This window comes from Macaca mulatta, chromosome X, assembly GCF_049350105.2.
Source record: "Macaca mulatta isolate MMU2019108-1 chromosome X, T2T-MMU8v2.0, whole genome shotgun sequence".
Taxonomy (NCBI): domain Eukaryota; kingdom Metazoa; phylum Chordata; class Mammalia; order Primates; family Cercopithecidae; genus Macaca; species Macaca mulatta.
Genome location: NC_133426.1, coordinates 109,688,856 through 109,703,370, shown reverse-complemented (window position 1 = coordinate 109,703,370; position 14,515 = coordinate 109,688,856). Strand labels below are relative to the sequence as shown.

At 41.8% G+C, this 14,515-nt stretch overlaps 2 protein-coding genes across 3 annotated transcripts in view; one reads left to right on the top strand and one right to left on the bottom strand.

Moving 5' to 3' along the window:
• Positions 1 to 3,471, top strand: part of BEX1 (brain expressed X-linked 1) — a 200,294-nt gene extending 196,823 nt beyond the window's left edge. For both annotated transcript variants that reach the window (XM_077989281.1, XM_015127893.3), the window contains 3 exons: positions 1,890 to 1,965; positions 2,350 to 2,439; positions 2,829 to 3,471. In XM_077989281.1, the coding sequence (XP_077845407.1) occupies positions 1,890 to 1,965; positions 2,350 to 2,439; positions 2,829 to 2,898 (236 nt within the window). In that variant the 3' untranslated portion in view covers positions 2,899 to 3,471. Of the gene's footprint in view, positions 1 to 1,889; positions 1,966 to 2,349; positions 2,440 to 2,828 lie in introns of those variants that run through there.
• Positions 3,472 to 4,917: 1,446 nt separating this feature from the next.
• The window catches only part of RAB40AL (RAB40A, member RAS oncogene family-like), a 218,273-nt gene continuing 208,675 nt past the window's right edge, over positions 4,918 to 14,515 (bottom strand). The window contains exons 13-15 of the transcript XR_013412528.1: positions 10,105 to 13,181; positions 9,360 to 9,506; positions 4,918 to 5,473 (exon numbers count right to left, since the gene is read on the bottom strand). The gene's annotated coding sequence lies outside the window, so the exon portion shown is untranslated. The remainder of the gene's footprint in view (positions 5,474 to 9,359; positions 9,507 to 10,104; positions 13,182 to 14,515) is intronic.

Below are 14,515 nucleotides of genomic sequence, written 5' to 3'. Positions count from 1 at the left end.
AAGAAGAGAGGAGAGAGAAGAAGGAAGAAAGAAGAAGAAAAAGAAAAAGGCGGCCGGGCGCGGTGGCTCACGCCTGTAATCCCAGCGCTTTGGGAGGCCGAGGCGGGCGGATCACAAGGTCAGGAGATCGAGACCACGGTGAAACCCCGTCTCTACTAAAAATACAAAAAAAAAAAAATTAGCCGGGCGCGGTTGTGGGCGCCTGTAGTCCCAGCTACTCGGGAGGCTGAGGCAGGAGAATGGCGTGAACCCGGGAGGCGGAGCTTGCAGTGAGCCGAGATCGCGCCACTGCACTCCAGCCTGGGCGACAGAGCGAGACTCCGTCTCAAAAAAAAAAAAAAAAAAAAAGAAAAAGAAAAAGAAGAAATAGTAGTATTAAGGGCTTCTGAGTTGAGAAGGCCAATATAGTAAGAATGGTCAGTGGAGAGTGTTCCTCAGGCCCTAGCATAAATGAAGAGGTATCAGAGTGGGCGTGGACTGGCAGATAGTGACCCTGCAGCAAGACGAGGCTCTTCTGGGTGACCTGGAGGTGAGACAGGGTGAGGGTCTCAGTATTCTGCACTACAAAAGTCAGGTGAGAGATAGCAAAAATGTCCCAAAGAGGCTTTTCCCTGGGGTGGGTGAAAAAGAGAAGAGAGCAAGCAGATTTGAGAACTGCTCCCCACTCCTCCCACCTCCTCAATTACTTCTAGGCTTTTCTTGGAATCTCTCGCCACAGAGCTGTAGAAAAGCCCTATTCTGGTTTCCAGAATGGGAAGAGACCTCCCAACTATGCTCAGAAGTGAGTCACTAGGTGGGAATTTGGGGAAGAAATGGAGGGAAGGAGGTAAAGTGATATATTAAGGTCACCACCTTGGTCACGTGTCTATCTATATTTTTGGAGTAAGCAACAGAATTAGGAGTCTGAACTTAAGAATTAAGAAGCTCTGTAATATAACAGTGGAAGATCAGCACCTTCCCAACCTCTTGTCAGGGCAGGGATGCTCTATCTCTGCATCACTCAACCTGCCTTGGCCTCACAGCTCTTCCTTTTGCTTAGGTCTTCAAACCATCAACAGTGAAAGCTACTAATTTTAGCAGGTGGCATTAGTTGTCAGCAAATGTTTTTTCATATTTAATGAATGTTTATTATAATAGAATAAAATAAAAATGTTTATTGAAATTTGTCTCAGAAGGATAAAAAGGTAGATTATTTACGTGAAATGGCCAAGATCTGACAACAGAACTGTTCCCTGAAGATTTACTTCACAGATTATTTTGAAAACACCAACTGTGTTCAGGAAAATTTTCTCTCCTTTTTTTCCATAAAAAATTCAAACAAGTGAGAATGCTCTAAAAACGATGGTGTGGAGCCCAGAGAAAATGTTTTCTGTGTGCTATAGATGAACATAAACTATATATAAATATATTACTTTCCCAGGTTGAAGTGTTTCTTTCAAAAATAAAATTTGATTATTTTCAATTTTGTGAAGCATGCTGATTTTTAAAAAGGAATTAAAGAGGAATTATTAGGAAGCATATACACAGCCAGGGAGAAGAGGAGAGAAAGCAGAGAAGGCCAAGGCCAGGGTCCGGGGGTTTGGGGTGGGGGAAAGGAAGGGTACAGACCCTCCCAAGTAACCGAAGATGGGTAAACTCCAACCGCAAGGCGATGATGCCACTTGTGGGCCCTCAGATTGGAGAGGACGGAGATGAGTGACGGGGCTGTGCACATGGGGCACCGCGCACAGACGGGAGGAGGGGGGTGTCTGTGTGTTCCAACAGGGGAGTACCAGTTGACTGGCCGCCGGCCCGTGGGGGTTGGTGGGAAGGAGGGTGAGCTTGGCGGTGACGCACGGCCCTCACGTGACCGGGAGCTGCAGAGCTACGCAGCCTTCGGCGCAGTCGTCACTCGCGTCTAGCTACCAGCTCCCCGCTGCCCTGCGCTCGGCGGGCTGGCATCCGGCCCAGGGGAAAGCGGAGCAGGTAAGGGCCCCGGGGCCGGCGCGCCCTGACCAGGCCAGCAGCGGCTTACCGACCCCCTGACGGGCACAGAACAGCGCAGGGGGTCCCGGCCAGCTTTCTCCACAACCCAACATTCTTGGGAACATAGTGGTCCCCTGGGGTGGGGAAGCAGGGGCGGCTGGGGCTCCAGGGGCAGCAGAGCAACCAAGAGCGATGGAAAACCATTCCCGAGTCCTTGCAGGAAAACGGTGAACACCACTGGGGGCGGGGCGGCCGAGGGTGGGGGCGGGGGGCGGGAGACGCGGGGCGCTGGCAGTGAGGAGGGCCCTGGGCGGGGAAGGAGCCGGGTGCCCGCGGTTCCTCGCTAGCTTTCCGCTGCAGCAGCCCCCGCTCCCCGCACCCCAGCCCATCTGCAGGTCTGCGGGGCCAAGTGTCCCGGCGGCGCACCTCGCGGCGAGAATCGGGAGAAGGAGGAGACTGCAAGGATAGGCCCAGGTCAGTGCGAGGGACGGTGGTGGGGGCGGGTGCAGAGTCCAGTCTGAGGTCCCCTCCCAACTCCCCCATCTCTCGTCCTCCATTTTGGTGCCTGCCGAGATCTAGGGATGGATCTGTAGGGAAAATGGTGGGTTTGTGGGGAGGGATGGGAAGACACGAGAGGTCGGGGGGCGGGGGTGGGGGTGGGGGTGGGGGCGGGGGTGGGGGGGGCTCGAATGGAGGCCCCCTAGTGGGCGCACTAAGCCTCTCTGGTGGGAAACATGAAATTAAAACAAAACATGTTGATATCCATGACGCGGAATTCTGAAAAATGAGTATCCATGCCTCTGTCCTCGGTACTGAAGCGTTCACCAGCTGTTCAGCCCCTTCTCTCTCCTTTTGTCTCCTAGGAGTAATGGAGTCCAAAGAGAAACGAGCGGTAAACAATCTCAGCATGGAAAATACCAACCAAGAAAATGAAGAAAAGGAAGAAAAGGAGCAAGTTGCTAATAAAGGGGAGCCCTTGGCCCTCCCTTTGGATGCTGGTGAATACTGTGTGCCTAGAGGAAATCGTAGGCGGTTCCGCGTTAGGCAGCCCATCCTGCAGTATAGATGGGATATGATGCATAGGCTTGGAGAACCACAGGCAAGGATGAGGGAAGAGAATATGGAAAGGATTGGGGAGGAGGTGAGACAGCTGATGGAAAAGCTGAGGGAAAAGCAGTTGAGTCATAGTCTGCGGGCAGTCAGCACTGACCCCCCGCACCATGACCATCACGATGAGTTTTGCCTTATGCCCTGAATCCTGATGGTTTCCCTAAAGTTATTAGGGAGACAGACCCCTGCTTTCGAAATTTACATGTTCATGATGTGCCCTTGTTGTAAACCTTTACCTGTCACTTGTTTACGTGGGTCTCCTATTACCAGCTTCTAATTGAATATTGTGTTTTTGAACCAGTCTGTAAGATTTTTGTTAGCAGAAGAATTTTACCTATTGCATGGAAAGATGCTCATTATATATTGTGAAGTTAATAAAGCAGCTTTAAAAAACAATCTCTATATTCTTTTTTTGTTTAAAAAATTATATTAATCTACTTAATACATGAAAAGTACTGAAATTAAATATACCAAAGGATTAATATAGGAACTCATTCTATTGGATGGGTTAATGTATTTTTTATATTTTCTGTAATTTAAGAAGAATTGGAAACATTTTAAAATAACCTTTGAAAGCAGTAGAGTCACTTAATAAATACTTGCTGATCAGCACTACTCACAATAGCAAAGACATGGAATCAACATAAATGTCCATCAGTGAGAGACTGGATAAAGAAAAATGTACATCATGGAATATTATGCAGCCATAAAAATAAAGAAATCATGTCTTTTGTGGGAATATGGATAGAGCTGGAGGCTATTATCCTTAGCAAACTAATGCAGGAACAGAAAACCAAATACTGTGTGTTCTCATTTATAAGTGGGAGCTAAATGAAAACTCATGAACACAAAAAAGGGAACAACACACTGGGATCTGTAGGGGTGGAGAGTGGGAGGAGGAAGAGGAACCTAAAAGATAACTATTGGGTGCTGTGCTTAATACCTGGGTGATGAAATAATCTGTACAACAACCCCCCAACCTGCCCCCGGCCCATGACAGGAATTCACCTATGTAACAAACATTCACATGTACCCTGGAACCTAAAAGTTTTTTTAAAAAAAGAAAAAAAAATACTTGCTGATCAAATTTGGATCTCTTAGCCAGGTAAATAAACCCAGGACCTTGTATAAATTGGGGGTGGCATTTCCTTCACATGACTGGAATGAGGTCATTTGTGTGAGACCTGTGTTTACCTGTTTTTTCTCCCATCCACACCTATTATGCAAGACTCCCATCCTCAGATTTTCCCTTCAGATATTTAGCAGAGTGCTCAAAGTAGGTCTCACTAGTCCGGCATACCTCCTGTTCTCAGGATTAAGATGTCTGTTGGTCATGCTATGATTTCTTCCTGACGAGGCAGGCACTTAACCAAAGTAAAATTAATAATGACTGAGTCAGGAGCTCTGCGTTTTTGTCTTGGTTCAGTTTTTAAACAAGTAAATAACTTTAGACGTGTAACTTAGATTACTTGCCATTCCTAAAGGAACACTGGGTTCATTTAGTAATGTCACAGTGTTTCCAAAACTATGCTAATCTGCCACCTGTGTGAGAATCACCAGGGGACTTTCTTGAAAATGTGGATTCATACACATTATTAGTCGCCACCATGCCTGGCTAATTTTTTGTGTTTTTTAGTAGACATGGGGTTTCACCATGTTAGCCAGGATGGTCTCGATCTCCTGACCCCGTGATCCGCCCGCCTTGGCCTCCCAAAGTGCTGGGATTACAGGCGTGAGCCACTGCACCTGGCCGGTATCAATTCTTAAAAGCCATAATAACTTGTAGAATATAAAGGTGAATATCTGAATTCAGGGAAGCATTAAAATGTAAAGGATGAGATCATGAAAAAAGCATTAGATTTATTACATAACAATTTGAATTTTGTTATCTTTTGTGGGATATTAGGTGATTTCTTTTGTACTCAATTGTATTTTTCTTAACATGGATTATGTTAAAAAGAAATACAAGCTAACAACAGATCCAGATCCAAAGAACTATTCAGTGAGCTTACAAAAGCAAATGAAGCACATAAAAATTCCCATTGACAGAACTGAGATATGCAAATTTCATGTTAGCCTTGGATAGAGTGTTCATGCCTTAGTGTAATTATCCCTCCTATGGAGTGTAGGTAAAATCACTGTCTTACTTTTAATCAATAGAACACAGCAAAAGTGACAGGATGTCACTTCTGTGATTATGTTACAGAAGATTGTGATTGTCATCGTGCTAGCAGATTCCTTGTCTCTCTTCCTTCCTTCTTCCTCCCACTTGCTGGCTTTGATGAAACAAGCTGCCATGTTGGAGAGGCACATATAGCAAGGAATTGAGAGTGTTCGCCAGCCAACAGCCAGTGAGGAACTGAGGCCCTCAGTCTAATAGTCCTCAAGGAATTGAATCCTGCCAAAACAACAAAGGTGAGTTTGGAATCAGATTCTTGCCCAGCTTAGTCTTCAGATAAAACTGTGGCCCAGGCTAACATCTTGATTACAGCCTTCTAAAAGACCCTGAGGTGGAAGATCCAGATAAGCCACACCCAGACTTTTGATTCACAGAATCTCTGGGATAATAAATGAACGTTCTTGTAAGCTGCTAAATTTTGGGGTGATTTGTTACACAACAATAGATAACTAATACAGTCTCTACAGACTTTTAAAAACAACCACAGCACCATTATCACAAATAAAAATGGACAAAAATTTCTTAATGTCCAGTCAGTATTCAAATTCTCAGTGGTCTCATATAGATAGATAGATAGATAGATAGATAGATAGATAGATAGATGGAGTTTCACTCTTGTTGCCTAGGCTGGAGTGCAATAACACAGTCTCAGCTCACTACAACCTCTGCCTCCCAGGTTCAAATGATTCTCTTGTCTCAGCCTCCCAAGTAGCTGGGATTACAGGTGCCCACCACCATGCCTGGCTAATTTTTGTATTTTTCATAGAGATGGGGTTTCACCATGTTGGCCAGGCTGGTCTCGAACTCCTGACCTCAGGTGATCTGCCTGCCTCGGCCTCCCAAAGTGTTGGGCTTACAGGTGTGAGTCACTGCGCCCTGCCAGGTCTCTTAATTTTTAACCTCAAGCTATGTAAACTAACACAAAATTAATTATGTGCTTGAGGAACACTATTGGCCTCATCAAGTTACAAATAACAAGAAACACCTAATGTAAAGCCTTCTACTGAGAAGCTGACAAAAGAATGCGTGTTTGGAAAAATGCCTCAGATCCAACATAGGTCTGGGGTCACAGACTCTGAAAGTCTAGCAAATGATAACAGAAAAGCTGGTCTGTTTATGCAATGAAAATTTAAGACAGTCTGAGGATAAGGAAGGGTCATCACACACAACTGAGTAATCCCAAACAGTCATTTGATACTCTGATATCTGCATTTTTCAGAAGTCTTGTCAAATAGTTACATGTACTCAGATTTGTCAAAGTAACTTGTTTAACTCTAGAAGAAAAAAAAATATCTGCATGGTGGCTCATGCCTGTAATCTCAGCACTTTGGGAGGCTGAGATGGGTGGATCACCTGAGGCCAGGAGTTAGAGACCAGCCTGGCCCACATGGTGAAACCCCATCTCTACTAAAAATACGAAAACTAGCTGGGCGTGGTGGCGGGCGCCTGTAATCCCAGCTACTTGGGAGGCTGAGGCAGGAGAATTGCTTGAACCTGGGAGGAGGAGCTTGCGGTGAGCCGAGATCCCACCATTGCACTCCAGCCTGGGTGACAGAGCGAGACTTTGTCTCAAAAAGAAAAAAAAAGGAAAAGTGGCTGCAGGCTGATAAAGTCGGAAAGATGCAGGCATAAATTACAAGATTACCATTCACTGTTGCCATTGAGTATATACCTGCAATGACAAGTTGTATTACAGTGCTATTAGAGGAAGCATGGGACTGAGACAACAGGATAAACCAACAAGCATAAGAAACCATTTCATCAACCAGTTTGATTGAAGAAGGGATGGAGTATGTCACCACGATGTCATTTTTTTTCTCAAGATGCACAAAATTTAGGGGACTAACATAAATACAGTAGGCCCTTCATATCTGTGGGTTCTGCATCCATGGACTCACCCAATCATGGATTGAAAATATTTGGAAAAACAAATTCCATAAAGTTTCAACAAGAAAAATTTGAATTTGCAATATGCAAGTACTACATTGAATTTGCATTTAACAAAGTTATATGTAGGCATTGCATAAGGTATTAAAAATAATCTAGACATTGTGTAAAGTTTACAGGAGGATGTGTATAGGTTATGGGCAAACTCTATGTCATTTTATTTAAAGAAAATGAGCATCTGCATCTGCATATTTTTATATTCCTGGGGGTTCCTGACACCAGTCCTCCATGGACATTGAGGGACAACTGACTGTACATGAAGGACATAATTGTGAGTCTTCAGGGCCTCACATTTTGGAAATAAAGATGTCCTATGAGAGTTATAAATGAGTAAATCTTATAGACAACAGACATGATTTTCCATCTCTGTGGATAAAGCAGGAAAATATCTGTGAATATGATACTGAAAAGATTGGGTTCATCTAGTCAACATCATCTGGAAGTAGTCCCATGGAGGTGGGGCAATGGAAGTGCTTCAGTAAGAAAAATAATAATAATAGTATGCTCTCATGAGCAGAGGCTTGGAGATCCTTTGAAACAGCATGGGGTTGAAACAAAACTTGAAGACCAATGACAAATTTTAGAATATTTTAAGGAAAGGAACTATGAAATAGATGGCATAAGTGTAGGGTAAGAGGCAGCTTTAGAGAGAAGGAAAGATGCAAAAACAGGGCACAAACCAATGCAGAATGAGCTGAAGGGGGTTCTGCCAGTAATATTCGACTAGCCCAGTGAAGAAAATGCATTCAATACAGATCAGAACAGCTATTAACTAATGGATACTTGAGGTACTAAAATGCATTTTTTTAAAAGAATAAAAAGCAGCTTCATTCCACGGGGAATTTATAGTAAACTGTCCCAAAAGAACTAGAAAATAAAATTCTTATGAATGTTAAAGGAATAAAATTTACCACACAAGCTATGAATCAATATAATCAGTTGAAGGAAGTAGTGAGAGTTTGAATTCCAAAAGATAGTATTTACAGAACCAAAGGAAAAGGTAGATGGGCAGATATAAAGACAAGCTTTCTATCAGATGTCTTAACAAGGACAAAGGCAGTTGTGTATTGATAAATGTTTAACAATTGAGTTTCCATTAAACTGTTTGTAGTGTTAGCCTATTTCCACTATGTAAATGCTCCGGCTACAGTTGATTTCCAGCTACCAACATGATGTCACTTAATGCAGAGTTGAGAAGGGATGTGCACAATTTGCTGTCAAGAGCACACCACTTGCTTAAAGGCCTCCCTCATCAATGTGATTAAAAGGGGAACATTCCCATGCAAAGAAAATGAAAGATGAAAGTGAGAAAAGGAAATACGTGTTGTAAACGAGATGTAGGATGAGCATAAATGAGGGGAAGATGAAATAAAACGAGATCAAGGTAGACAGAAGTCAGCTGTATACAGTACTCTTATGAGCAAAAGGGCCAAGAAAAGTGTGTGAGAGTGTGTGTGTTGTGCGTTTGTGAAAAGTGGGGGTAGGTGTAATGGTGGGAAGGGATAGATTGGTTGATTACCTAGACATGGATACTCCTAGGCAGTTTAAAGGAGTGTTTGTAGAAGCATGGACTTTGGAGTCAGGAGACCTTACTTCAAATATTGGCACCACCACTTACAAGCACCGTGTGTGACCTTAAACAAAGTTGGTCAACCTCCCTTAGCTTTATTTCTTTTATCTATGAAATGCTGAAAGTGTTTAGCAAGATGCCCTTCACATGCTAAGCTCTCAGTAAATGCTAGCTGTTAATGTTATAAAGCAGTAAAATGAAAAAATGCTTTTGATTCACTAAAAATGGGTAGTCTAATCTTTCAAAGTTAATAACATTAGTGGGTTTTAAAAAGTATTTATTGATCCCAGATGTCAAAATTTGGCCTAAAGAGGATCGAATCTGACAAGCACATAGTTTGTATCACACACTGATGTATGATTTTTGAATCACTGCTGATATTTAATAACTGATAAATTCCACAGGAAAAATCAAGATTTTAGATTTTCATGAAAAATCAGGAGTTTTGTAAACCCTGGGGTTGCATTCCCACATTGCATCAGTTGACTGGAGGTAGCCTAGTGTTGGTTTCAATCCTTTAGAAAGGCAGGTGTTTCCGTTTTACTTTCCTTACTTAGCTTTAAAGAAAGAAAAGCTTGTTCACATTACCTAGTTACCTTCCTGGCCCCCAGAGGCACTTCAGTTTGTGTTCTTTAATTCATATCAACTGCATTTCAAAAGTGATATGAAGCAATGGTTCAGCAAATGATTGAGATTCAGACCAATGTGGAATTCAGTACTTTTTATGTTCCAAATCTGCAATTTACAATAAGGTAACCATGAGCCATATTTGGATATTGAGAACTTAAAAAGTGACTAATGCAATTGGAGATGTGCTAAAAGTATAAAGTACACACAGGATTTTAAAGACATAGTACAACAAAGTGAAATATCAGTCATTTTATATTGATTATATGTTGAAGTGATAGCATTTTGGATATACTGTGTTAAATATATTATTAAAATTAATTTTATCTGCTTCTTTTTACTTTTAAATTACGTTTACTACAAAACTTAAAATTAGATTTATAGTTCATAATATATTTCTATTAAATAGCACCATTCCAAATCATTTAAAAGATATACCATGTTTTTAAAATTAAAAAAACTTACTTAATGCCCGATAAAAATGATAAACAATCATTTTGGAAAACACAAAGAAAGAAAAAATTAAAAATCTTAATTCTACTAAATATTATTAAATATTTCAGTTTCTTTTTGTTTAGGTTTTTCTACACGAAATATTCATACATAGAATCTTATTCATAAAAATTGGATCATACTGTATATACTATTTTACGTTCCTTTTTGACTTAACATTTAAACATAATCTTGGCTGGACACGGTGGCTCACCTCTGTAATCCCAGCAGCACTTTGGAAGGCTGAGGCGAGCGGATCATGAGGTCAGGAGATCGAGACCATCCTGGCTAACACGGTGAAACCCCGTCACTCCTAAAAATACAAAAAAATTAGCCGGGCGTGGTGGCGGGCACCTGTAGTCCCAGCTACTCGGGAGGCTGAGGCTGGAGAATGGCATGAACCCGGGAGGTGGAGCTTGCAGTGAGCCGAGATCGTGCCACTGCACTCCAGCCTGGGCGACAGAGCGAGACTCTGTCTCAAAAAAAAGAAAAAAACAGTGAGCTGAGATCCAGCCACTGCACTCCAGCCTGGGCCACAGAGCGAGATCCCGTCTCAAAAAAAAAAAAACCCAAAAAACAAAAACATAATCTTTTTGCAATGTTTTTAAGAATTCTTGACCAGGCGCGGTGGCTCAAGCCTGTAATCCCAGCACTTTGGGAGGCCGAGACCATCCTGGCTAACACGGTGAAACCCCGTCTCTACTAAAAAAATACAAAAAACTAGCCGGGCGAGGTGGCGGGCGCCTGTAGTCCCAGCTACTCGCGAGGCTGAGGCAGGAGAACGGCGTAAACCCGGAAGACGGAGCTTGTAGTGAGCTGAGATCCGGCCACTGCACTCCAGCCTGGGTGACAGAGCGAGACTCCGTCTCAAAAAAAAAAAAAAAAAAAAAAAAAAAAAACCGAATTCTTTGAAACAAAGTTGTTAAATGGATTAACAAATTGAGTACAATAATAATAAAACTGGGAGAAAATACAGATAAGTATTTAATTCAAGTATGTTAAAGGCATTTCTCAGCATATGACTCAAGGAAATTAAACATAAAATAACTGATTTTATTACATAAAAAACAAAATTTTGTATAAGTACAATGCAAAAACAAGCAAATGAAATACTGAAAAATATTACATGTAGGAAAGACAAAGGATTAATATTATAACTATAAAGTAAATTGATTCAAATCAATCAAGGAAAGGGGAACATATAAATATAAAATGGACGAAAAAAGGAAAGGTAAAAAATTTTATGACTGACTAGTAGACACATGGAAAAAATTATCAATTTCATCCACGTCTTAGCTCAAGCTGCTATAACAAAATACCATAGACTAGGTGGCTTAAACAACAGAATTTTACTTCTCACTGTCTGGAGGTTGGAGTAAGAGTGCCAGCATTGTTGAGTTCAGTGAGGGTTTTCTTCCCAGCTTGTATTATACATGACTTCCTTCTTGCTGTATCTTCACAGGCAGAGAAAGAGATCCTGTGTCTTCTTTTCTTTTTATAAGGCCACTAATCTCCTCCTGAGAGCCTTACTCTCATGATATAATCTAACCCTAATTACCTTCTAAGGATCCTACCTCTAAATACCATTACACTGGGGATTAGGGCTTGAACATATTAATTTTGGGGAAACAGAAACATTCAGTCCACATCAGCTAGTAATCAAGGAAGTACAAATGAGAGCAAGTAACATTTTGAAGTATCAACTTGGCAAATAATTTTGATAATAACATCAGCCAACATTTATTGACCACTTATGATCTAAGTGCTTTACATACCTTACTCATTCAACTTCCCTAACCATATAAATTGTTTATGGATACTAGTATAAGGAGATTGGACCACATATTCAAAGCCACATTACTATATACTTATGAGGCTGGAGTTGAACATAGACAGTCTGACTTCTGAATCCATGACATTATTAATTATTCATACCTAGAGATGAGGGTTCAGAAAAATGGGCAGTTTCGTACAGTGCTGGTGAGAGTAAGAACTGGTACAACATTTGTGGAAGGTAGGTTGGAAATAAGTATTAAAAGAATTCTATAACCTAGAAATTCTATGCCTATTACTGTACTATAACAAAAGTGAGTAGTCATACAAATAATCTGTACTTGGACTTTGAAAATATCCAAGTGATTAAGAAAATGTGGCACATATACACCATGGAATACTATGCAGCCATAAAAAAGGATGAGTTTATGTCCTTTGTGGGGACATGGATGCAGCTGGAAACCATCATTCTTAGCAAACTATCACAAGAACAGAAAACCAAACACCGCATGTTCTCACTCATAGGTGGGAACTGAACAATGAGATCACTTGGACTCGGGAAGGGGAACATCACACACCGGGGCCTATCATGGGGAGGGGGGAGGGAGGAGGGATTGCATTGGGAGTTATACCTGATGTAAATGACGAGTTGATGGGTGCTGACGAGTCAATGGGTGCAGCACACCAACATGGCACAAGTATACATATGTAACAAACCTGCACGTTATGCACATGTACCCTAGAACTTAAAGTATTATAATAATAATAAATAAATTTTAAAAAATCCAAGTGTGCAAGAATGTAAATATATGCAATAATAGGATGTTTATTTTAGCATTTTTGAAAAACCAAAAAACTCAGTAAGACTTTAATGCTTAGAAATAATGGGAAGGATTAGTACATTAAGATGCAATAATACTCAGAAAAACTATACAGCCATTATAAATAATGGAGTAGTTCTGAGCAGAATGAAATGGAAAACTGTTTAGGCAATATTGTTATATCAATTATATTGCATAGGGAGTTTTAGCTGTATATAAAAAATAATCGCCTTAAACTAGCTTAACTATTAAGGAAGTTTGTGATCTCACATAGCAGGAAGAGCACAGTAGGTAGGACAGGCATCAGGGGCCATTGATTCAGTAACTAAATGAAGTCATTAAGGATCCAGGTTCTTTCCATCTCTGGTCAGTGCTGTGACCATCTTCTGCTGTGCCTGGTGTCAGCTTCATCCTAAGGCTGGAATTACCCCTAATGTAATAAGATGGCTGTTTATTGTGATAGAGTGTACATTCTTCTTTGTTTCTGTCTCTCAGGAGAGAGGGGAAAACCTTTCCTAACTATGGAATAAAATGCCATCCCTTCAATATGATCAGGCCATTTTAAGAGGGTTGTCCGCCCTCAACCAGTAATGGCCCTTAGGTAAATTCCAGGTATTGACAGGTTCAGAATAACTAGGACGTGTCCCCGAAGCTTGTGGTGAAGTGGGATGGTGTTGACATCCAGATATTTGGAGTTCTGTTAGGGAGGAAGAGGGAAATTTATGTTAGGTAGGTATAGATGACACTGGGAGCCTCAAACATAGGAATGGCTGAGGACACTATGGACTCCAAGAGGACCTGGTGAGAGGTGAAAGACAGCAAGAAGACATGCTGAATAATCTTTGGAAGGAAAGGAGGCAGGGCATAAATAACTGAGGCAATCCAGAAAGTGCCAACACCCAGGGGAGGAGAGAAAAAAAAATAGAGGATCGAGAGACAGAGAGAGAGAGAGAGAAAGAGAGAGAGAGAGAGAGGCTAAATAATATGAATCAATAAAAGCTCCCCAACTAAAAAAAATCTGAAGGATCCCTGGAGCCCTGGGGTTAAAACCAGAACAAGGAGCATTTTTCAGAGTACCAGCTCTGACAAGGCCATTCACTAGAGCTAAGTGGAAGTCATGTGGGTCTGTGCCCACAGGATGCCCACAAAACCAGTCATTGAGGAATAGAATCAAGTGAAGAGAACTGCAAATAGATACATTCTTTAGAGTTGTCACTCTTATCACATACACAGCACCTCCCTTCCCATAATCTTGCCCTGCTCTGTGGACCATGTTGGGCATCCCTCTCCTTCCAGGAGTAGGTAGAAAGTCAGCATTGAATGTTGTTGCACAACATCCCTGAAAAACAAACACTTTGGTTGTCTCAGCTTTGAATCTTGCTGAGGTTTGCAAGGGCTTCCATTGGGCACTGTTTGTTCACTTGGTAGGCTCATAACATCCACTCCAGCCAGGCTACGCTCTTTACTTCACTAGCCCTTTCCAGAACACCTCAAACAACAACAACAAAAGAAAAACAAAAAAACCCCTCCAATCCAATCCATCTTTCTAGATTGGACCCGGATTCGTCTTCCTCACAATAGCTTCTCTGGCTCTACAGATACTCCCCTTCTCTGACTTTTATTGAGCTGACAGGACCCCATAGTTTTTCCACTTTTTTCCCCCTGCAGTTGTTATATGCAAGAGTGGACCTGCACAGGCATCCCATGTTCTGCTCCCACCCACATCTCATGATGCCTTAAATTATGTTTCATAATTGTTTTGTATCTATCACAGATCTTAGGCCACTGAATAATCAGTGAACTGGTGAACTGGTCTTTCAGTTTCTCCTGTTACCCTTCTCCAATCCAGTCTCTATATGGCAATCCAAGGAACATTTTTTTTTTCTTTGAGACAGAGTCTCACTCTGTCGCCAGGCTGGAGTGCAGTGGCATGATCCTGGCTCACTGTAACCTCTGCCTCCTGGGTTCAAGCGATTCCCTTGTGTCAGCCTCCTGAGTAGCTGGGACTACAGGCGCATGCCACCACACCTG